Source organism: Syngnathus typhle, linkage group LG20 (genome assembly GCF_033458585.1).
Source record: "Syngnathus typhle isolate RoL2023-S1 ecotype Sweden linkage group LG20, RoL_Styp_1.0, whole genome shotgun sequence".
NCBI classification, from domain to species: domain Eukaryota; kingdom Metazoa; phylum Chordata; class Actinopteri; order Syngnathiformes; family Syngnathidae; genus Syngnathus; species Syngnathus typhle.
Window position 1 is genome coordinate 2,685,797 of NC_083757.1, and position 24,552 is coordinate 2,710,348.

Consider the following 24,552-nt stretch of genomic DNA (forward strand, 5'->3'; position numbering starts at 1 on the left):
CATGGACGTCGATTTTTGTCCAATCAGATTTCATTGTCTGTGTTGCCATGTCAATCTAATCTGCCCAGGGCCTTTCGAATCAGCCATGTTGTGCAATATGAGTGTTTACAATGTCGTGTTCTCTACGGTAAGCCGACTTTGAAACCAAATCGGAATCAAATACATTTTTTTTCCCCCCCTTTTTGTGTCTTCCAGGGCTGCTTTCTCCTTTCCTGCGGAGGATTTGATCACTGTCGGCCAGGGCTCGAGCAGGTGAACTACATTTCCCAAATTTAAAAACGAAATCGAAGACGCGATTGTACTTCGAGGCTAACGATCAACAAAAATAACGAGCGTTTGTAACGTGTGCTTTGAACACTTTCTATTTATCGGTTATCGACATATCGAGTAAATACAATCACAAAAGAGAATATCAAGACAATAATAATAGAACTGTTTGCCATTTATTATCATATGGTGCCTCCCCTGTACGGTAGTCAAATCTCCCATGTTTTAGGAGCCAACCAAAAAGTAGGACATGTGAGTCATGCCGCGCTCCCCCTCAGACCTCCACATGGCGTAGCGACTATTTGAGAGTTCCATGTTTGAGCCAGGCGGCCCCTGACCGCAGGCTCCACGGCGGTCGCTGCTAATTAGAGCGCTGCTGGCTGATTGGGGACTGGCTCATGGAGCCGTGCGGCAGGGAAGCGACTCACATGGCTGCCAACCGTGCCGGCGGGGTGGCTTTTCCAACCCTAACGTGTTGGTCGGGAACACACGTACACACACGTGGCCAACCCTGTCCGCATGTGTAAGCAAGCAGAGGTTGCTTGTTGGTAAATGCACAAGTACTGATTCGACGCTTTTACCCAAGTAAAAAAAAAAAAAAAACGACAGACTCGCGTTTAAATTCCTTAGCAAGAAAAATATGTAAGTAGAGAACATGCAGCAGTATTCCAAATGCTCTTATTTCCTTGTACTTGTATGTTTTATGCCGCATGTCAATGAATGACATCTCAGCAAAGTCACATGATCAAAGGCTTCTTGGAGCAAACATTTGCATGCACAGACATAATATTTGTCTTAAACTCCATGTCTGCAGCACTCTCTTCAGTGTCGAGGCGCAGCATTATTTGGAAAAAAATCATAATTCATAATGGTAATTCTTCCCACCACAAGACTGGAAGCCACAGACTCCGGGGCTGAAACGAGAGCCATGATTTCTGTCTGCTTGTCGTCGCTGCCACACTTTTATCCTCCCTGTTTTTCACATTTATTTATCAGCGGTTTGGGCATTCTGGCGATTAGTGTTTCACGGTCAGCGCAGGAAATTGAATTACTTGCTCGGTTTGTCGAGCATTATTTAGTCAGGCGTTGCCGTGTCTGTGCAGAACGTCACCCAACTGAATACAGCTTTACATTCAATGTGGCCAAAGTGTGCGAGAAGCTTACCTGATGATGGTTGGAAAAAGCCGAATATGCCCAACTTTTTGTGAGTCCTATATTTAATAGCCAGAGTTAAATAATGAAGCATCCACGTAACTGGCCACACCTTGTAATGTCGAGCCTTAGTGCAGGTGGTCAAGTTCCCCCCGGTGGCCGCCGCTGCTGACCTCCTGAATAGCTCATTTGGTTGGCCCAAAAGTCCCAAGCGTCCAAAGGTGCCATGCTGTTGATGGTAATGACGGCGTCGCCGATGATTGAGGCCATTCATGCACAAGTGGATGGGGGTGGTCGTACGCTGCCCTCAGTCCACCAGTCACTTTGACAGTGTGCATTGCTCTCATTACCTTCCATTGTCTGAAGAGGAGGAGGAGGACAAAAGACCAATGATGAAATAACGACCTCGCTTTTTGGGTAATGCAGCGGCGGCGCGCTTGCGCGTGCGGCGGACATCCCGCTTCACGGTTAACCACCTTGACCACGTGTTTCTTAAAAAGGGGGGAGGGAAGGATCATTTGGCCGTTAACTCGATGGGGTCACGATTACATTGGAGATTTCATTTCGCTCGCCGATGCCAAGTCCCAGTTTGAAAGAAGTGATCCTTTTAGAAACATGGCTGAGTGTATTGAGTACACTCTTGATTGCGTCTCCGCAGGGATGCCAGCAGGCGCGGCGGTGACCCTGGCTGCTGCGGTCCAGCCCTCGGGCCGGGGGCCAGAACACTTTCAGAGGACTGCATGGGAAAAGCAAAGGTATATTTTACATTACATGCAGGGAACTGGATTCTTTACTGATACAGATCAACAATAATCCGTTTTCATCAGGGAAGCGACCAATAAAAAACATTGGATTGTGCCGTGGTGGAAAAAAGTTTGCATCTATTTGGAGGAGCAGTGACTGGACCATATTTAAATGTGAGTACACAAAACACAACCCCCCCAAAAAATGGACACGTGTATACAAAGTAGACAGATTGTTTTTTTTTCCCCTGTGAATGAAATGTCAACTTGTGCGTTTATTCCAGTAGTTTCCAGTGTACAAATATTTTGGATGACACAAAAGCTTTTCCGTAGTTCATGATAGATACGCGACACCCACACAACGCATGGAATGCCGCATGCAAGAAATGCAATGTTAAGTGAACATGACATTTGTAAACAGTCAACGAGTCTAAAGACCCTTGTTGAGATTTTTTATTTTTTTACACTAGTGCAAAGCGTTTTGAGAACACACGTCGTAAGGCTTAGAGGAGAGCCGCTTTCAGAAATCGTCACCATGTTCCACCTGAATGTACGGGGGAGCACAATCAGAACATACGAGACTAGCACAGGCTAATGTACACGAAGGCCGGGAACCAACACAAACATGAGTAAGAAGCACATGCTGGAGACAAGCACACCGATGCTCCACTTTGGTTTGTAGTCGCGCTCGCTCTATGAAGCCAGCTCCGTAGGTCCTTCGTCTTCGCCGTCCGCACGGTTGGCACGGATCTCCATCAGCGTACGTGCGAAGCGTGTCCAGTCGTCACTGTGGGCTACCGACAGCTGCGGGGAAATGTCACATGGAATTAATTACGTACTAAGTCACAATTCACCATTATCGAATTGGACATAATCAGGCTCGGCAATATTTATTTCCAATGCACGCTAAAGTTAGCCGTGCTAAAATGAGTCGTGCTGACCTGCCGGCACTGCCTTGAGCTGAAAATGGCCGCCTGCTAACATTGCTTGCCCGCTTTGTGGCAATGGCCAAGTCATGCAGAGTTTTTTTTTACAAGTATGTGAAGAAAAGGAAGGCGAAGGGGGATCAAACACACGCGTTCATAACAGTTCTGACATTTGGGTAAACGCGCAGGGCTAGCAGACTGAAAATGATCCGTTGCGGTGTTTGCGGAGGTTTTTTACTGTAACATAAAGTACTTTATATTTTTAGTTCATTGTGCTTGTCTGTCACCATACATGAAACATCACAAAAGTCCAGTGTGGACAGGAAACGCTTCATGAAGCCACTTATATGCAATTTACCACTTTGTCTCTCACCATATGTTGGCATCCTAATATGTCATTTCACAACTTGCATTTCACCGCTAAAACGTATGCAGACAAAAGTCTTGGGACGTCCAATCTGTACCCGGGAACCAAAAGGCTCCATAAGGGTGTGTGTTCTGTCTACCTCTCCAGTATCGTAGACCCAAACCCGTCCTTCCGAGTCGCCCACGGCCACTTCCTTCCCTCCAGATGACCAGCGCACTCTGTTGAGGGCCGACGCACCTTCGACCGTCACACTGGCCGTTGGTACCTAGCAAACAAAGGTTTTGCCTCCGTCAACTTGAGGCGAGATGACACCAAACGATATTAGCTGGCACGTAACGTCGTTGCCAATTACGCTGGTGCGTTCGAGCACTCGGATGGCGTCTTTCAAATGCCAGGAATACATCTGAAGGCTGAAGTGTTCCTGACATGCGGCCGGCAAGTCTGACACTTGTCACCAGTGGCGACAGAAGCCTTGGCACCGACCGTGTCTCTTCACACACAAAGATGCCGCCGCTGCTTCTGCTGGCGGAGTATTTCAACGCGGCGCTAACCGCAGACTGGCTGCCATTAGCCCGCTCGAGTCCACGGCTCCGCCCCAACCGGATCGGAACAGAGCGCTCTCCATTGACTGTATACATGTGCGTGAGAGAGTGCGTGAATATCTGCTGGAAATGAGAACCAGGCGCTCCGCACTTCTCTGTTAATGTTGTTACGACTGTGTGTTTTTAATATGATGCTAACAATGGGAGTCTGTTGCTATTAGACGCTCTGTGTGTGTGTGTGTGTGTGTGTGTGTGTGTGACTTTTGTACATCCGTTTGCGTGTGTGAGCAAATGTTTCTCATAAAGCACATTGTTAGGCCTGTTAGGCCGTCGATAATGAACTCTTCCTTTGTCGAAGAAAGGCCCCTGTCGAGGGAACCATGGGAACGCCGTCGTCCGTCTGCGGATGAAAACCCGGCGATTGCGATGACATCATTGCGCGTGCCCAGTTCAAATCGATAAGTGAGACATCTTTTTCGTTTTGGAGTAGTACACATAGGGGCCTATTTGTCATATTTCCCAAGAGAGAAAGTTGTTGAGGATACTGTGGGTGTTGTTTCTATGGTAACCAAGAGACAGGAAGACTCTTTTTATCTCTGCTTCTAGCGGAGTAATCCACACCGCTATGACAAAGGATGTTTTTTCTTTAGAAGTTGAAATGGGTGCAATTTTGTTCCTATTGGATTATTCACCAAAGAGCCGAAGCACATCTTCATCTCTGCTTTCTAGATGAAGTATTAGCATAACGTAAACTCCAATAACACTATCGCCGGGCCATTAGAAATCTGGGATTTCTATCTTTTGTGTTATTCGTGAATACATTTAGAGAAAGTTACAAAATGATTCCCTTTAGGCGCTCGCATCGTGTCTGGACTAGAGAACATGGAATCATTTCCGTGCCAGTTTGAGCTATTCTCTTTTTTGCTAATTAATCATAAATCATGCACAACATGGTGACACATCACCTGTCTGCTACTTGACTACTGAACTGTTGTTGTACTTTGATAGCCATCGTTTGAGGATGGAAGATTGATGGAAGAGGGCGGCGGGGGTGCTGAAGTCGCATGCGTATTGCGCAGAGGTTCGTTGGAATGTCGGGAGGGAGCCGGGACGAGCGGATGTCACCCGGCGTGATTTAAAGCGGGAGCTGTGGGAAACGCCCACGGGGCCACGAGGGTGGGTTGTGTTTGGTTGTGCGGTTCAGGACGAGGCGTAGCAACGGGCCCCCGGGACACACGTCAACAGGGCGAAAACACACCCGCGACGACCTTCAGTCAGTCATCCATCACGGTAAAAGACACACACCTCCGTGTCGTTGTTGAGGTTCCATAGGTCGAGGCGGCCCATGCCGTCCACGGAGGCGAAGATGGCCGGGTGCGCGGGCGACCACATGACATCATAGACGTAGTCGGCATTGTCCTCAAAAGAGTACAGAGGCTTGTTTTGCTGAAAGAGATCAGACGATGTTTACGATGGTGCCAAACAGCTGTAGAGAAGAAAAAAAAGCGAGCGTTCAGGGTTAGAGCGTCGACTAGCCGGCCGGAGAGAGACAAAAAAAAAAAAAACGAGAGAGAGGGAGTGAGCGAGCTTCAGACAGAGTGGCGCTGCCTCAGCCTTGGGGCCTGTCTGGGTGCGCAGGCTAATTAAAAAGCCTCGCACATTCACACAGCACCATAAAACCGCTGGGAGAGATGAAAGGGTGGGCCCCTCCACAAGGTGTAGTGGAACCTCAGCACAACAGCTGTCTGCAGCACAATGCAGAATGCAAAGGCGGCCCATGAAACAGACGCTGACTCCACCCAAGCGGTTGTAAATAAAAGCAAAGTATTAGAAATTGCTCAGCAAAGTTCGCGTCTGGAGTTTGGAAGCTATGCTACCGGCAAACTTCTGAACTGGCACATCCCTCCCACTTTTTCCTCTCCGGCCCCAAAAGATTGCATCCATCATTTCCAGAAAATATGAACAGCTTTGCACATTCCATAAATCCTATCTCAGGTGAGCTTGCAAAAATAGTCAGCAGTTTTTGTCGATACATGTCACTTGGGCTGGTGTGCTTCACTGGGGTGCCCCTTAAATTCCCCCAAAACCCGAGAACCAGTCCACTTTGTGCGCTGGTCTTTGTCTAGTGAAAATTCGACAACATGACGTAAGACCACCAAAAAGGCAAAGCAATTGAGAAGCTCCAACGCACAAAACGCTCACCTTGGTGCTCCAAAGTTTGACCGTCCAGTCAAAGGAGGAGGTGATGAAAAGATGGGAAAAGTCCACAGTGCCCACGGCGTTGTGACAACTGATCCCAGTCACGGGCCCCTGGTGGCCCTCGAACATCTCACAGATCCCTGCCTTGCTAAAAGAACGAGAAAAAACACGCTCTTGTGATGTAAAATAATATTATCGCTAATTATGGTGTGTGCTCTAACCTGCCGTGCCTGGACGCAGTGTACACGGTGCCCTCCTCACTCCCCACCACGTAGTTGTTGACGTCCCCCGCCGGGAAGGCCATGCTGGTCACTGCCACCGCTTTGGATTTATTATACACCAGTTCCATGCTTTCCTACAAGCATACACAGAGTATTTCCTGCACGTATCCGGCTGAGGGTATTTGATACGTTGGGAATCCGTGTCGTGAACCTGAGGCTGAGAGAGCATGTCCAGACTCCAGGAGCACATCCTTCCGTCTGTAGACACGGTGATCAGGTTGTTGGCATTCTGGGTGCCGACCACGTTGACGCAGTACACGGGGTGCTACGGGGGACAGACGTCAATTCAGTTTTTTTATCAATCAACTTAAATGTCGACTCTTATAGTCATGATGTCATTCAGTTCTCGCTTGTTTGCGGCAGAGTTTTCTTTAAATGGACTCTACATCTGCTTACATGTGCTGCTGTGGAGTGTGTGAAACCATCATGTCATTACTGGTTAGTAATTGATTTGTGTCCTGGGCCACACAAAGAATCCTTTCAGCAATCAGCACCATGCTGAGCTGCCCGCTCTCACTGAGTGTAGAGGACATGGGCGAAGGCCTCATTATTTTGCTTTAAGCCAACGAGTGTGCGTGTAGCTGTGGTTCTATATGACGCCTATAATAATAATAATAATAATATTAAGTCTCACGGTGTGCGCAGCAGCCGACAGGGGAGTCCTCTGCACCGGTGTCCGTCTGTGACTGCGATTGTCCCACAGGACGATCTGACCCGAGTAGGTGCCCCCCACCACCAGGTTGGGATGAAACCTGGCGAAACCTACCGACACCACCGGAGACTGTGGACAGGCGGAGTGGAGTGTGAGAATTAGATAACGGCATGCCATTGTGGTGTGAGGATGTTTTATTCCTCCTCTTTTCAAAATGCAATTTCGCTTCGTTAATATCGAGCGATGAAGTCTTCGCGCTGGGTGGCGCGGACGCGACGAGACACGACGGCGAGGGAGATGATGAGTTCGGCGGTGGCGAGGGCTACGCCGAGGAGAGAAGGGGTGACGCCGGGGCGCGGAGCGGACAAAGGGGGGGATTGTAGTCGTCTTTCCCCCTCAGCCGTTTCACATTACAGCATCAAAACGCCAGCAGCCACTGGAGCGCTCACTGTAGCCTCCATCATGACAAGCGCACCCTTTAACCCCAAACACACACACACACTCCTCCCGATGCTGTGTGTATTGCGTTTGGGTTCCTCTTCACTGCTTTTCCCCTTTAGCACTCCCTGACCCCTAGCCACTGTAGTATCTATTCTTAGGACTTGGTAGGAAGAAAATGGTTTCGCTTCCCGTCAATAGAAAAAACCCCCCAAAAAAGAATCTATTAGCATTGTGTTTTAGCAAATTTACTATTTTCAAACTAGAATGGTCCATCCCGCCTTCCCCACTGTCCTTCTCTCCATCCCGACCACTGAGCCATGTGCAAACCAGCCCACTCCAAACCCCCGACCGAGTACATTTTGTAAAGGGGACAGGAAAAGACACCAGAAGGAAAGCAAACACTCTTTCTCTCTTTTTATGGTTTCTTCTGAAGCGTCCTGGCTTCCAGAGGAATGGCGCGGGAGTCGCGTCAGATGTCAAGACTCAAAATAAACTCAACTTCTGCGGTGGAAATAAAGTTGCTCCTAAGCCGGCGAGGAGGCCCTCTCCCAAAAGTTTATTTATACAGTTCAATAAAGAGGGATATGGCTGTATTGATGGCTCGACCGGAGCGTAACCAGTCGCAATCTATTATTGAAATAGAAATGTTACGGCTACCGCCGCGGCTTTACGTACGGGGCGCAATCCAAGAATTGCTTATATACTGTGTTTAACATTTACATTTCCCCGATTTGTGATAAGCCGCGGTTGCTGTTTGATGTCTGCAGCGACCCCACCATCAAATCGAGACGTCCCCCCTTGAGACAAACTCACGGCCGCAACAATCATTGTCTTTGTTTAAGCACCGTGACCCCTTTCAAAGGCTAAAAGGGACCACTGATTCAGTAGCCCACTAACTAATATATCATTTTTATCACAGGGGTAGTAATTCAAGAGCTATTGAGATTTCACTCTAACAGATAACAATAATAATAATCATCATCATTTATGGCAGGTGGAATAAATCTTCTAGTCCCGCATAATTAGCCGTTTGTGATTTCAATGTCGGATGACACTTTGGAGTGGATTTATAATCCCACCATTGTCGTGCAAGAAATGATGAATGATTTAAGGTTTGATCTTTGTTTGAATACTTGTATGGATTGGGATCCCCTCGTATTGTTTTAAAATAAGCAAACGGTTCACCTTCAACTCCTCCGTACATTTCTGTTCATACATCTGGACGCTTCAGCAACACATCTGTCTAAATAACACCTTAACAGCTCTCACGTGTGATTACATAGCCAAATCAGGCCTGACATTTTTCTTTTTTTAAATGCCATGTGGTGATTCTCAACCCCCCCCCCCCCCCTTAACCATCAACATTTGACAGACCAGATGTGAAGGGATGGTGACAGGTTGCAAAAGTCATGCCCCCCGTCCGGCCGTGTATTCAATCGTAGGAAATGCGGGAATTGTAGGGAAACAAATTCTCACTTGGTGACTCGCCTAAGTCCCGCACACATAATATCGGCTCTGTGCTTCTGGCAGCTCTTATTATAGAAACGGGAAGTCTTATGGCAGACTAGGATCAAAGATGGCACCTAGTGAAAGTATCACAGAAAAAGAAGCTGCTCCCTCTTTTGTTGCCTCCTATCCTCGGGGTGGGGTGCAGACAGTAGATAGATCCACACCTCCCTTCTTACCACACTCATCTGGTTTCCACTCGGCCTTATCGGGACCAGATGGATACGTCTTCTGAATCCCACCACCTCCCCTGACTTTGCTAGTTTATGACACCCCACAGATTTTGTCACTCTGCGGTTTTTGCCAAGGAAAAAGAAAATAGCAACCACAGTCTCCATTTCACCAGGCGGAGAACACAAGCTGAAAAAGGCCTCGATTTCACATCTTTTTTTTTTTTTTTGTTGCCACGCAGTACCATTTATAATGGTACTTCTGAGTGTCATTTTTATAGGAAGGGCAGAATTCATAGGACTCAAGCACAATTGTCCCATTGTCCCAAAAAAAGGGCACCTCCAAGAGAAATTCTAATTCAATTTAATTGAATGCCTTAAGAATATTTCAATGTTAAGATGCTTGGAGGTGTGAGTCGTCACAAAGGCATTTAAAAAAATAAATATGACCGGGTTCGATGGGACGGTAGCGGCGGGGCTTTGTAAAAGGGAGCAATGTGGTTTCGGGGTGTAGGTCCACCACTGCTTTTGCGTCAAACGGACCCTTTAATGTGGAGTGACGTTGCTCACTTTACATTCTGGTGTCGAGTTGCTGAAGATTGAGTAGTGTTCAAATTGACCCGAACTGGGATGGATTCAACAGTCAGCAAGTGGCGGCCTCAACAATGTGTAGCACACGTGAGCATGAGAAATCTAAAAAAAAAATCCATCTAAAATAGCGCCCGCTAAAATACAGCACTAAATAAGATCCGGACTTTAGGAGCATTAAGAGATGTGTACTAAATTTTGCCAAAACCAAGCAACAGTTTTAGCACAAACCCAATCAGGCTTTTTGGATTTCTCTGTCCATCCACTGCCTGTGCAGGAAATTTAGAAGAGCGGCCTCACCAAAACCTCATTTGAAACGATAAACCATCTGTAATCCTAAAACAATAAAGCCCCCCCCTACTGCACCAGACCTCAACCACCGCAAACCCCAACGACTCAGCTCTGTCTTTCTTTTGTATCAAGCCATTTATAGAGTCCAAGCGTCTACCTATCCATGCACCAGATGAGAAATCCTTTTTGTGGGCAAGGCTGGGTAAACAAAAAATGGCTGCAATGCTACTAAAGCTTCTCTCTGGGCTTGCCAAGAGCAACAGAGAGGGCCTGCCAGACGAAGGCGTGCGTACGCCAGTGCATACAGTAAACATTAGGTTTGCTTGATTGGGGGATGCATTGGAGAGATGCTTCCTTTTAGTTACAGAGTGCAAATAGATGCAGAGGAGAACATCGAGGCTTTGAAGCACCATGTTCATTATTATCATGCAGCTCAACTTTTCTTTCACGTACCGTATTTTCCGGACTATAAGGCGCACCTTCAATGAATGGCCCATTTTAAAACTTTGTCCTTATATAAGGCGCACCGGACTATAAGGCGCACCATTAATGCATCATGTCAGATTTTTAATCCAAATCCATTTTATCTTTTTTATTTCAACTTCAGATGCAACAAATGACATTATAATCACAAAATAATGATCCATAGTCTTTTTGATTCATGATTCATAGTCTTCAGCAGGCCACTTATGCTTGATTTCATGACACAATGCTTCGGGCCAGTTTGAATTTAGGAATTTAGTCCATATATAAGGCGCACTGGACTATAAGGCGCACTGTCGGCTTTTGAGAATATTTTAGGTTTTTAGGTGCGCCTTATAGTCCGGAAAATACGGTACTATGTGTATGTCATATTTCATGCACGGATCAGTTGCTCGGGCGCAAAACCCCGTCAAAACTAAACGGACTCGCAAAGTATACCGCCGACGCCTTCCGAAATCCAAAACATATTTGTATATAAATCCCAATGTAACAAAACGCAGGCCTGCAATCCATCCATAAAACCACAAAGCTATATAAATTACAGGGCAGTGAAACAATGAAATGCTTAATGACGGGTGGGAGTCGACTGGGTAACTCCATTGTGAAACACGCAGTCCGCAGGGGGGGGGAGAGAGAAAAAAAAAAATGGTGAATACGTGCGTGCATTTCGCAACATTTTTCAAGCAATGAGATCAATGCCCGCGACGCTGACGCTTTCGCGGATGATTTCCATATCGACGCGGCAAGCGTCGTAATTGGGAAACAGAGGAGCAGTGTGGGTGGGCCAACACTCACACATATGCGGTGGCGTCGGATTAGGAAGTGGTAGGCCACATCATTTTACTACCGAGAAATTTCTGGAAGCTTTCGTCTGTCTCCCGGGAGATGTGAAGACCGCCACCCCCAACACACACACACTCATCAACCTATAGCGTCTCCCGTTTTCTCAAGTGTCACCCGCGATTAGCATCATACCTGTCAAAGTTTTTCATTCCCACCAGAAGGAAAAGTTTCCTCCACAGGAGTTTGTCTGTATGTATTCATAGCTTCTGGTCCAAGCTCTATTATGGGCTACAGCAGACTTGACAGTTACCTGACAGTGGAAGATGTACTCTGGCGTGGCTTTTTTGAATTTCATGTTCCATACCAGGGCAACACCGTCCGGGTCGTGGGGGGCGTCTTCGTTGTTGTTGTAGGAGGCAACGAGCAACTCGGGATACTAAGATGGACACATCTGCAGAGATGAATACCGTGTTTTAGTTTCAACTCGGCCGAGGGGCTCACCTGAGGGGACCAGTCGAGACAGGTGACAACGCGATGTTTGGACCAATGGTCATCGTAGAAAAGTCTGGTGAAGCACAAACTGGAGCCTCCAGCCAGATCTCTAGGAGTTTCCGACATGACAGTCAATGAGATAAAAAACCCTTGAGGACAAGAAAATCAACATGCATGGATATAAACTAAGTCACCCTTCTTTGTCTTCTAGGGCACGACCACCGTAGTCAAAAAAGATGTCGCCGCTTTCCGCCAGAGCTCTCTCCATCACCCGGATGCTGCAGTCGAAAAAATTCTGGAAGTCGGACGAGTGCATTATTTGTTGCCTCTCCTCCTCCGTCAGTTCCCGCAGCACAGGGAACGAGCCTGCCGGTAGGAACAATTTCACTTTCATTACTTTTAACAATATAAAGACTGATGGTTCCCAACAACTGACCAAAATGATTTATTGACTCCAAGTAATGAAATTAATTTCTCGATGCTTGCGTTTTATAATGACCGGCAGAATAAAATGAATTGCAGCAGAACTCACCATATTTTTGTTTGGTGTTGTACCAATGGCGCTTTTTTTTTTTTTTTGGTAAAATATGTGCCTTGGCTCAATTAAACTCAGGACAATATGACGAGCGAAGAACACAATATGCGGCACTAACGACATTGTGTTCTCCTAACCAATTAAGTCACCCAGTCTCTACCCGAACCAGAGCAACACGCAGGACCTAATAAATTGCAAACAGGTTCTAATGGATGCTCCATAAAATCCTACAGTGAAGAATTTCGAAAACAACACACAAACAATACAGCCTCCCTTTGAACAAAATGGTTCCGCAGCATGGGGTGGGCTTATTGAAGTCACTGTCCCCGAGCGCCCACATGCCATTTTGCGGGCTGGCGTGCGTAGACGCACCAACGCGGACCTTTCCCCTGCCTCTTGACTTTGATCCCCCTCCATCACGAATTGTCACAAAATACCGAACTGAGTGGAACACATCAAAGAGCGGACCTTCTAACAAGGCCGCCGTGGAGACGACGAGATGGATGACTGCGCGTTTACGGCCGCACGTGTTCGCTTGAGTCACGCGCGGCACGCCCATCATTACGCGTGTGTGCGCTTGGCCATCGGCGTTGGGTTTGCGCGCAAACGTTCGTCTCTTCCCTTCTGGTAACACGCTTTGAAGTAGGGTCCAGGGGTCACGTGGAAGCTTTTTAATCATGGCTGACCTCCACATGCCGCAGAGCTGATAAGTCTTAACCCCGTGCGTAACCTAGTCGGCAGTCGCACGCTGATACACTCGCTGATAGCGGCGCACAAGGAGGCCGTGTTTGGTGACGGGAATGAAGAGAGCGGCGAGTGCATAACTCGATAGGCCAACAGTCAAGCATAAAAAAAATATCATTTTGAAATATTGTATCGGTAAAAGAAATGATAAATGGCTCGGCGTGGAAACGTTAAGGCTTGTATCAACACCGCCATTTTTTTTGTACCTTCTTTATTTTCCTTGTCGTCCTCATCCCGCGGCTCCGACCCGGGGCCTGGTTTCGTTTCCGTCAGCTCTTCATCCTCCTCTTCCTCTTCTCCTGAGAGAGAGTTAAAAAAAAAAAGCAAAACAAAAGCGAGAGAGAGAGAGAACACTTGTGTTAATCAACAGCTGTTCCAATTTTCTCTGACCTCCCACTGCGCACCTCCTTGTCAACCCCTTCTTACCGAAATAATCATTGCCAGACACGTACAAGTACACCTGACTTTGGGAAAAATTAAGTCCAAACGGGTCATTTGCGATCATGCAGATGTGCATGAGTCTGTTTTTTTCTTTCTTTTCTTTTTTTTTTGGGGGGGGGAAAGCACACACGCGCATAAACGGTTATCCGTACGCATCAAACAAAACCGTGTTTGTTTCCAAAGTGTTCATACGAGCACATTTGACACACGGCAGGAAATAGAAAGAGTTGTGTGGAGTCCCTCTTCCCGTCTTCCTTGTCACCTTTGACCCCTAGCAATGGTATGTATGTGTAAGCGGGGATTCCCTTTACATTCCCCCCCAATCAGGCTCGGCAATTACACTTGACGATTCGTTCAGTGTGTGTTTGGGAGGAGGTGGGAGTTCAAGCGTGAAAGGTTACTGTCAACACAGACACCTGCTTGTCAGCTACTGACCCCCACCCCCCCCGAAACCCCCTCCAGGCTGTGTGTTGGTAACCCTTGCCAACTTCCCCTCCTCTATTCTCTCGCGGCCTCCTTCTGAAACAGATGCTGAGAGTCGGGTCCAAAGATCGCTCTGGCAGACACCTGCGGTCTGCCAACACACACACACACACCCCTTGCCCACAGTGCCAGGGGTGGTGCGGGGTTAACTGGCGCCGGGTCAAACTGACAACAGGCGCTTAGTCCAGTGGAAGGAAGTGACTACATCACACTCTCAGATGCGAGATGCTCCTTCCATCTCCGCACACACACACACACACACACACAATGTCAGGGTGTGTTTTACTCAGCTGGAGCGCGGCCCCGGGGCAATGTTAACCGCTCGCTCCTGCCGTTGCGTTTAGCACTTGGACATGCCTAAGCTGATAATGACCTCTGTGGCACTGCTCCTCAAGGCAACAAATCTCATTCTTCTTTGTTGTCGTGCACGAAGAAGTGAATCATTGCACATTTTGGTGTCGAAATCCACCACAGAACACATGCTTTGATTTACGGTGGAACCTGAAGTTACCGACTTAATTGGTTCCGTGAGCCTGTTTGTAATGTGACACGTTCATAAATCCAGAATCATGTTTCCCATTGAAACGAATGTAAATGCAATTGGATTCATCTGGTCCAGACCCAAACACTTAACTCCCCTTTTTTGTTTTTCAACAAGTGTGCTTTTAGAGAGAAAAAAAAAAATGTCATGCAATGTATAAATAAGTGAAAACACACCATAATGAAGACACAGAAAAACTCAAACATAACTATTATTACTATTATTTACTTTAACTGTGGAGGGAAAAGCGGGAGGACTAATAGAGCTAACAAAGTCTTTTGTAAATAGAGATCATTTTAATTTGGGGATTTTTTTTTTTTTGCAAAAGAGACGTACTTGAGATATCATTTCCACTCTGTGCGCGCTCAGTGGATGACTAATATTGTATAAATGTGGTCTCCAGTGCCAATGTCCTAGTTTGCATTGGTCAGTGACTAATCTTCACAAGTTCAGGGAAACGGAGCGCCAAATGTGGAAAATAATGTAAGCAAAGTCCTTTTCGCGGTATCCTCGTATGTCGGCCCTATTTTCTCGATCCTGTCATGTCCAGACCAGTGGTTTGGAATGTGCGGTGAGGCAGATGGGAGGAGCGAGAGGAGAACGAGAGCAAGACCACATTGAGGGGCGATCAAACTGTCAGACCTCAGGACCACGGGCCTCTGGTGCAAGGCGGCGTGATTCATGGCCGACGGCTTAGCTCACTCACGGCTTGACGGTCCGGTTCTCCCATGAAGGGATTGTTGACGCTCTTGCCATTCGCCATACATCAAGTCCCTCTGTCACAACCCTGCACCAAAAATATCAGCGCTGTTTCTTTTGGATGGAAACAGACATTCATGCGTGCTGATGTGGGAGCGCTGACGTTGAGAAATAGCTTCTGTAGGTTCTGAAGTCAAGGGGACGGCATTTATACATTCTGGAGACTCACTGTATCGCTCACCTTCGAATTTGGGATTGGGGATAGAAGATCATCAAAGCACGCGCACGTAAACAGTTCGCAGGGGTCCTGCGAGGTTGGCTGCTCAACAGACCACAACACAAGCACTACGCCGAGGAGTAGGAGGCAGCCACGGCGACTTGAAAGGCTTCTCTAATGTGGCCGTGGCACGACACAGGCGCAGGCGCAGGCGCAATAACGTCATTGAGAACAAGTCGTATTGTTGAAGAGACACACACACATGCACGCCATCCTCCAAGCATATGTTCCTTGTCAGCCCATGCAATAGGATGATCGTCTCATTTCGATCCCGTCCGTCCAATGCAATTGAATCCTCGTAGTGCAAGTACCGACTCTACAAATGTCACATGAATTGAATGAATCGAGGAAAATGCACGTCTGTATCGAAACACTCAACCCAAAATATATTGACTAGTTTGCAAATCACTTAATCACCCACATTCGTTCTCAATGACTTCCATATGTTTAATCGAGACCAGCGTTAGCTTAGCGCGGCGCGGCAAGTCAGTCTTGCCAGAATCGCATCCAAAGTTGTCCCCAGACACACACACGAGCAGCAGGGCCTGATGCGAAGCTGCCGAGGCCAAAAGCCACACGATGATTTCGTTAATCCATCTCGCCACCGCATTTCTTCACACTGATCAGAACAATGGCGAGCGTGTGTGTACAGTGTGCACGTCTCTGCCTCGCTGCATGCCCGCACATAACCGGATTCCATTAAAGCAGTCGATTCAGCCCTTTGGTGGTCTGCGGATGACGCTGCTTGTGTGCCGCGGGAGCCCACTGATTCCCTCGCCTATCTTTTTCCTCTTTCTGCCCCACTGTGTCTCACCATGCTCTCTCTCTCTCTCCAAAGCGGTGGCACCCAGGCTTGGCGTGGGCCCAGACCCACATCTTTAAACTGAGCCATCATACCACACCACGGCGTGCTCTGAGCCCAGCCGCAAGGCCCTGATTAAAACCCATGACTTCAAACTTTCCAAACTGTCAAATCGGGAGAGAACCAGAGAGGGAGGGAGCGAAAGAAAATGCCTTACGTAAAATCACCGCCGTGGCATCGACTCAATGCCAGGCGGGCGTCGCTGAGAAATATAGCTGCTTGCATCTTAGCGGGTCTTGAAAGTGATTGGCCATGTGCACTTGCATGTCGGTCGTATTTCATATCGTTTTCCAATGATAGGTGTGTGGCCGCTAAAATATATATATATACATGTTTTTTTTTTTTATTGCGACTAAAACTATCTTATAAATGCTATATAAGTAGTTCAACTTAATCCTATTGGGGAAAAACCTTTGACACTTGCAACTAACAGCACATTTGAGCATGCTTTATATGCCAAGAGTGCCCCCTACTGGAGAGTTCTGGGATGTCACGTTGAAGTCAATGCACACAGTCATCACATTTCTTTGCGCTCAAGTCGCAGGCCATAAACCATGATGATGATTTGGAAATTAAGTCCTGGATCCTGTGCAACTAGAACAGTTCATTTCAGTGCGTATTACATTTCTAATGTTTTTCCCGAGGAACCACAGACAGATTGTCTTCGTGCCAATGTTGGCAGTTAAGCTGTTACTCTTTTTTTTTTTCTTCATTAATTCACTGACTTAAGCATCATTTCCTAAGTGTAAAGCGTAAAAATAAAGCCGCTAAGCGGTCAAACAAAGGTTTCGTAAACACCAAAATGGCCGTAGGCAGCAGGCTGGCCGTGGCAGTGAACTTCCAACCCTCCCGAATGAGAAAGCCTCTTGGGCGTTGACGTGCACTTGTAGTTCAAGGTGGGACCACCCAGGCACACGTTCTAGGCCCACTGTTGTTTTACACACACATAGGTAGTAAGTGGAAAAGTCAAAAGTCCACTCTATCAATTCTCGTTTCGACCATTGGGAACTCTGGAGCAAGACACAGACAATGCTTCGACCTAAAGTGACGTTCTCTACATATGCTTTGAGTCCGGCGAATTTGTAGTCAAACAACAGAGTACATTTTGTTCGGCTTCCTCACTGTGGTTACCCTCCATGTGAATTTTGCCTTCAGAAAACACAAGTACACGCACGCACGCACGCACGTACATGCATGCGGCCTGTTGTAGCCGCCTGGCTGGAACAACAACAATGTTAGAGGGAACGACTTCCATATGTGGGCTGCATACACCCAGATACTGAAACATATACAGTAACTACCTAAGCATACAAAAGTCATGAAACCGCACACTCCTCTTTGCAGAACCTTGAAAAGTGGCCACAAAGCCCACATGTCTGTTTTATATTGATGGGGGCCGTGCGTTGCATTTACTTTGATTCTAACGCAGCAACCTTGGGACTCATTGGCACAAGTTAAACCCGCCCGACTGATCATGTTTTGGACAAAAGCATCAAATGAAATCCTTTTTCGACTTTGGCAACGACAGTAATGGAACATTGTCAATGGTGTGTAGTCCCTCCGAGGGGATCTGTTTATTTGCAAGCCGGCGGCGCAACTTTTGCATTGAAAATCAAAACATAGTTTGGATTGGAAAAAAGAATGAAAATGTAAATTGAGTCAAGCGGGGTGCTGACAGACGCGATGACCCCGGGGTTCCTCCGACACACTGGCTTGTTTGTATTGCTTTGGAAACAGTAATCCCTCAAAATTGCAACTTGTTAGAATGATTGTGATGGATAAGGAACGTGCACCAAAAAAAAAAATGCTCAACTACCTCGGTGATATGTTATATATCATAACAGTATATATAGCATATACCGTAAATTTCGGACTATAAGTCGCACCGGAGTATAAGTCGCACCAGCCATAAAATGCCCAAAAAAGAGAAAAAAAACATATATATGTATAGAAGTCGCTCCTGAGTATAAGTCGCCCCCCCACCCAAACTATGAAAAAAAACGCGACTTACAGTCCGAAAATTACGGTAGTATATACATATAGTAAAGTTTGCCAGGTAAAAAAGAAGAAAGGAAAACAGTGCTGCCGGTGTTTCGGATCACTTCATACGTTTGCCATTTTGATTGTTGGAGTCGAGTTCATGACGTGGGTGGCCGTTGCCGTGTTTACTCTCGCATTTGACTTTTCATCGATGAAATTCTATTTCGTAATAGTCGTCGTGTTCGACGTGACCGCGGCCTTCTTTCAAAGGACTCCTCGTCTTGTTGTCAATAAATCTAAGGAGTGAATTACTGATACACCGCAGTTGTACAGACCGTGAAAAGTAATGGTCCAGAAAACACGATAAGAGGGACTCATACAGACAGATAAAAAAAAGTCTGCAGACCCTGTGAACTTTTAACCCAGAGAGGGTTTTTCCAAACTTACAATATCGCATTAGAACACACAGGGAGCTGTTTTGCTGATGGCCTGTATGCGGTTGACTGCAAACAATTACTGATGGAATCATAACTCGGGATTTCCGCCAGTGTTTTCAAAGTCCGGTGGTCCTCAGTGACTTAAAGTTGCGTACGTCAGCTTTTCAGAAAGTGCGACTCGCCGTTTTATTCTATATAAAAGCGAGACTATTGTCATTTTCTATGCTGGCCAATGTTGTTTTTTTTTCTCTCTCTCGCTCGCTCTCACTTTTCTTCTTATTTTCAAGGCCACCATTGTGGCCCATTACGGGTCTTTTAAGGCACCACTGAGCAGAACCGATTTACCAGGGCCACGCTCACACTGCACCCACCACGCACAAGCGCATGCATAAGGGCTTTCAATTTCCTTGACCTTTCCATCTACTGCCAACATCCAAAGTATAAGATCGTTATCTGCAGACTGGGATCGCTCGATTTGAAGCCGTGGCATTAACTGCCGTCACGGCCCAGTGGGGCCTGGCTGCTCCCAAGAAGTTGGGAGGGGAGAAACAAGTCTTTGTTAGATTGAAAAAGTTGGCCGCATTGTGCTTTAATCAAACTCTTGATTTTCACGCATGTGTCGAAATGCATTCATCATCCCAGATGTTTGGTTTGAATGACAGATATGCTACTGAAGTACAACAATGCTTCATTCCCAAACTAATAGTCATTTAATAGTATCCAGACTCGAATCACAATGTGGCAGGTGCACACAGGAATGCCAACTGACCTTGCACACCTTTTTAAGGAGGTGTTCTTTATTTTCTGCACTTGAGGCGGGAGATTGACAAAGTGCCAACTACCTGCTGTAACAATAGGGCCATTTTATTCTGGGAAAATCTGTAGCGCTTATATATATATATAAAAAAAAAAATACTAGCGCAAATATCGATAGTCCTTCTCACTTTATATTCATGTAATACCGTGAGTAAAACGACTTCTATTCTTTTTCCAGGTATCCAGATTCTGTTTATTGTCTGAACACAATGTGCTATTCCAGTTGGTCTCCTTATCCAGCTTCAGGATGAATAGAAAGGTATGACAAAAAAATCCCCAAATAGATGAATCACAAGCAGCGACAAAAAAAACTGTGCTCAGGATGGAAAACAAAGCATTTCAAAAAACACTTCCAGTATACGGACAGACCGCCATTCACTCACACTTTGTTTGACCTCACTATATTAGGTTACTATCACACGCCGCTTCATTTTTCTGTTATGTCCCAAGGCGAGCAACCGTCCCATACGACAAGCGTGCCCATTCAAATGCATTAAGAAAACAGTAAATAAGTGCAGCCAACCGTGACTGGGACTAATCCTATTGAGCGACACAATGGACCCTCGGGATCAACTAAGGGGAAAAAGGAGGCCCAGACACAAACTTGCGTCACACGGACAAGAGGTCGAAAGTTCACGAGGAGACGAAGCCATGAGAATCTCCATCACCACCTAAAGTGATTAAGATACACAATGTCAATTTTGAAGTCTTTCTTTAATATCATTAAGATCAGGGGGATTTGGGCCCTAATAACATTTCATCGAGATCACACTCAGGCCTGTTTTACAGACAGAGGTCAGAAGTTGACGCAATTGGGACACAATAGCAACCGAGGCAACACAAGTCAGCGTCGCAATCAACAAAATCCCGAGTAAACAAACATAACCAGCCAGCCAGAAACACAGACAGGTGGCAACATCCGTTTTATTTTTTTCCTCTTCCCCCCCCCACCCACACGCACTTGCTTTGTAGTCCTCTGCAAAGAAAGGTCTCCTAAGGCCAGGGTCAGAACCCGGTAGACCTATACGGTCCAGTTCTGGCTCCCAGATGTTCTCTTCAATCCACACGTACGCACACACACGCACTCCATATCATCTCTATCTTCCTCCTTGGAGTTGCTAAGACAGCTGGCAGCCATGTGACTGCAGGGGTTGTACTTCCTGCTTCCTGTCATTATAATAGATGGTCTGGTGGTGGATTCCAGTGCCCCCTTCTACCAGCAACCGCCGAGCACACACACACACACACACATGCACACGCACGTCCCTCCTCATCAGCATCCCCGCCTTTGCCCCTCCTACTTCCTTGACAGATCTAGGAATAGATCACATGCAGCGGCGGCGGCGGCGGCGGCACTCAATAACATGCGAACAATATATTGTGTGGAATTTCAGATTTTTGCGCAACATCAAACCTTGGTGTGTTGACCATATGGAGGTTGTTTAGACTCCGTAGTGCAAAACAGTGCGCACGTCTTGACATGCACGCACACACCAAACTTCTCATGCCTCAATGGAAATGTAAACACAGTGAGAGAAATGTAGCTAGCTCTTAGTTTGCCTGCAACACACACACACTCGAGAGCGGCGGCAAAATCCGCCCGGAATCATTTTTGGCTCGGTTTTCCATCCATCATTCTGGTTCTACTTATGACCAGGAGTCAGAAGTATTATGTGCTATGTTTGAAGACACAACAATTGACAGGCAGACATGCTCTTTCTGCCCTCCTTTCTGTTTTTGTGAGATCTTTTAAGTCACTCCAGCTTTTGCAGGCTGTGAACTTGGCTAACCAAAGCAGGATCGAATTCAACCACCCAAAGTTGACAGTTTAGCGCAACATGAAACTATGGGTGCCCCCGCTAAACCCTGTCAATATCTAAATTGCTCTTCCCCCAAAATGTGTGTGAACGTAAGACTTGTGGAAGTGTGTCAGGGAAGAATCGTTCACCTTCGGATACATGGGCAGTGTGCGGCGTTTGCGTCTCCTTGCTGTACAAGACCAACTCTTTGGGCTGGAAATCAACTTGCGTGATCTTCGAGGCGCCCAGCTTCTGCATCCTCCGCCTAGTTCGCAAAAATAGGCACTTGTTTTAAAATGGAGAAAAAAACTCGAAACAACTTTGTTGAGAATGTAAATATGCTTTTATTCTAGTGTCATATTTTGTGTTGTTGTTTTCAGATGACCTACCCAAGCTCAGAATCTGCTTGCAGCTGCAGCACAGAGGGGTCTGTGTCCCACTGCAGGGTCCTGACATCACCAATAGAGGGGGTAAAAGAGCATACATGTCATCATATACAAAAAGCCTCCACCTCAATGTCCAAATGTCAGGTTTTTGTGATATAGAAATAAAGCCAGTGAGGAAAAAAAAGAAAAATCCCCAAACCTGCGACTTCTTGCTGTCACAAAAACCTGGCGATTGAACAGAAGCGTGAAGCCTTTCTTTTTTTTCTGCATCACACATGTGTTAACATTCATCATGACATCCAGCACATAAACAAAATGGACATTTCCGATGAGCATGTTTGACATACATGCTAAAGCACCTGCCATGTATGTCGATCGTGTGTAATGGCTGCAGATTATCTTTCATACAGAGGGCAAATAAAAAGTTAAGTGTGTGGTGGCAAGCTGGCGCTGAAATCTGCAATTTGAGAAAGGCAACACTTGCCGTTTTTTCGATGATACCTTTCAGGGCCACCGAGTGAACCCATCAGACCTCCAGCTGCCGCCGTTTCATTAACCTGCCACAATGACGGTTTTTTTTACACTAACCCCAAAGACACCCATTGTCAATTCGTGATAACGCTCAAGCCATGTTGATCTTTACAAATTGAGGGAGACAGCCAGCCTTGAGGAAAAAAAAAAATAAAAAATCACCAGCAAAGTGCAAAGGAATGAAAGCGGAACCTTCAGCGCTGGGTTTTGATCCGCTAAATCACAAAGGCAATACAATAGGTGCCTCTCGGGCTTCCTATGCTCGTCAGGAGATTTGCTTACCTTAAGCTTTGTACCTCCGACTTGCTTTTTGAGAAACCTGACCTATAAGGTGAAACGCACACACACACAGCCACAGATGGAAATGCTCAAAAATGACACACTTTTGTCCAGGGTGGGCTTGCGGGACGCGTCTTTCATACGGGCCACTGAAGGTACAGTAGTCAGATTGACGTATGAAAAGCCGAACAATTTGTCAGTGCTGGAAGCTTCATGACATTTGACCCCAATCCCACCCCGGTGTGACACTGAATAGTTTTGACGACTCGAGGTGTCACTCACATCTTGACCTCAACAGTTAGCTGCAACCAAAATGTGCTGCAGGACAATTTATTGATTTTGGCAATTGAATTCATTTGAATTTGTTTATTTTGGCTGGAGTGGTCAGACCTGCGACAATAAAACTTGCAATGCTGCTGTTGAGGCGATCGCATGTGTTTAGTGGTCATCGATTTACGGACACAATGACGGAGGTCAACATGCAAAACGCCACAAGCTCAACACACGTGCACTCATTCTTACCTAAGTCTGTGTTGCAATTAACAAAACAACACAGAGAGAATACATAAATAGAATAAAATGGGCAGAATGATTCTTGATTCCCCCAAAACTTAAATAGCTCACTATTGATATGCATGATGCTTTTCAATGGAAATAATGAAATGAAGAAATGACATTGTGGCATACTGTTTTATAAATTGTGCCAGTCATACCTGCCTGCTGCCCCGCTATCAGCTGAATCCTGGCTCTCGGTTTCACTGGGCGTGCCCATTGATTTGGATGGGGATAAAGTATTTGGCACTAGAAAAAAAAAAATATACAACTTTTGCATGACATGGAAAAATATAATAATGCAAAACAATAGGACATCCATTTGCTCATTTTAAATTGGATGTTAAATTAGTGCAGCTCAGCTCCTAAAATGGTTTCCCAATAATGAGGAGCTGTTACACAATTAAACCACAAGAGAAGAGCATTCCTGAAAGCTGACTGGAAGTGAAAGACACCCTTGGGAGTCCAACTAATCAATTTGAAATGAGCACAGGAAGATGATACACCTCTAAGTATAGCCTTATGAGTCACATGTAATATAGTTCAAACACACAAAATACTGTTTATCCAGGAGGTGTATTGACCTAAAGGAGGCTCGGGTGAGATGCCGATACTCTGCAGCAAGGCCTCGGTCTCCCGCCGCTTGCGGTCCAAGTCCGAGTCCTCTGAGGTCGCCTCCGTCTTCTGTTGGATCTCTGCCTGCACAGAAGAATCCCCAAAATAGATTCAGTTATGCAGGTGCGTTAACTTCAATGCGGTCTACTTACTTTTTGCGTTGCCTCTTTCTTCTTCCTCTCCTCTTCTTTTCTCTTTTTCTCCTCCCTGATCTGGGCGAGGCGCTGCTTCTTGCGCTCCAGCTCTGCTTTTAGGTCACTTTTGTCTGACATGGTCTTCCGCTTGGGCTTTTGGAGACTTTTTGATTCATAATGTGGATAATCCAGATAAATAAGCATAATTAGCGCGTTGGATTACATTTGCATAAAGAGCCTGCTTACAATTTCAAAGTCAAAGTCAAAGTCAGCTTTATTGTCAATCTCTCCACATGTCACAACACACAAAGAGACCGAAATTACGTTTTTCTCTATCCCACGGTGACGAGACACATAACACGATAGACATACATGTACGCGACACAATATAAAAACAAGAAGGCAAAAATTCTAACAATCACTCCTGATCCTGCATTCAAATGCTACAGAGAATAAAATAACTTTGATAGCAATTTACCACGCAATGCCAGCAGAAAGCAGATGTTTATTTCTGCGGTAGTAAATCCACAGCTAGCAGCTAGTCACTTAAATCTCTAT

The 24,552-nt window shown here is 46.2% G+C and overlaps 1 protein-coding gene and 2 long non-coding RNA genes across 4 annotated transcripts in view; 2 read left to right on the forward strand and 1 right to left on the reverse strand.

Annotated features, from left to right (window-relative positions):
- LOC133144300 (uncharacterized) overlaps positions 1 to 3,551 on the forward strand; it is a 26,449-nt gene extending 22,898 nt beyond the window's left edge. For both annotated transcript variants that reach the window (XR_009710643.1, XR_009710642.1), the window contains exons 9-11: positions 196 to 252; positions 2,078 to 2,174; positions 2,247 to 3,551. This is a non-coding gene — a long non-coding RNA (uncharacterized LOC133144300). The remainder of the gene's footprint in view (positions 1 to 195; positions 253 to 2,077; positions 2,175 to 2,246) is intronic.
- Positions 2,418 to 24,148, reverse strand: LOC133144291 (cytoplasmic dynein 1 intermediate chain 1). The gene is made up of 17 exons (XM_061266857.1): positions 24,013 to 24,148; positions 23,830 to 23,944; positions 23,407 to 23,494; positions 22,697 to 22,738; positions 21,887 to 21,946; positions 21,647 to 21,762; positions 13,369 to 13,461; positions 12,078 to 12,249; positions 11,893 to 11,992; positions 11,702 to 11,827; positions 7,112 to 7,258; positions 6,629 to 6,742; positions 6,418 to 6,551; positions 6,200 to 6,344; positions 5,303 to 5,443; positions 3,595 to 3,720; positions 2,418 to 2,966 (listed from the first exon to the last, which is right to left on the reverse strand). The coding sequence occupies exons 1-17, from the start codon at positions 24,130 to 24,132 to the stop codon at positions 2,856 to 2,858; spliced, it is 1,950 nt and encodes a 649-aa protein (XP_061122841.1). The 5' UTR covers positions 24,133 to 24,148; the 3' UTR covers positions 2,418 to 2,855.
- LOC133144303 (uncharacterized) lies at positions 12,117 to 23,955 on the forward strand. The gene is made up of 4 exons (XR_009710646.1): positions 12,117 to 12,255; positions 19,877 to 19,957; positions 21,878 to 21,967; positions 23,817 to 23,955. It is a non-coding gene; the product is annotated as an uncharacterized LOC133144303 (long non-coding RNA).
- Positions 24,149 to 24,552: the final 404 nt, after the last annotated feature.

Coding starts and splice junctions, on each gene's coding strand:
- LOC133144291 (XM_061266857.1), bottom strand. CDS start 24,132: ATGTCAGACAAAAGTGACCTAAAAGCAGAGCTGGAGCGCAAGAAGCAG. Junction 13,462..21,646: donor CACTGCCCATGTATCCGAAG/GTGAACGATTCT, acceptor ACTCTCTCTCAG/GAGAAGAGGAAGAGGAGGAT. Junction 7,259..11,701: donor AGTACATCTTCCACTGTCAG/GTAACTGTCAAG, acceptor GCCTGTCCACAG/TCTCCGGTGGTGTCGGTAGG.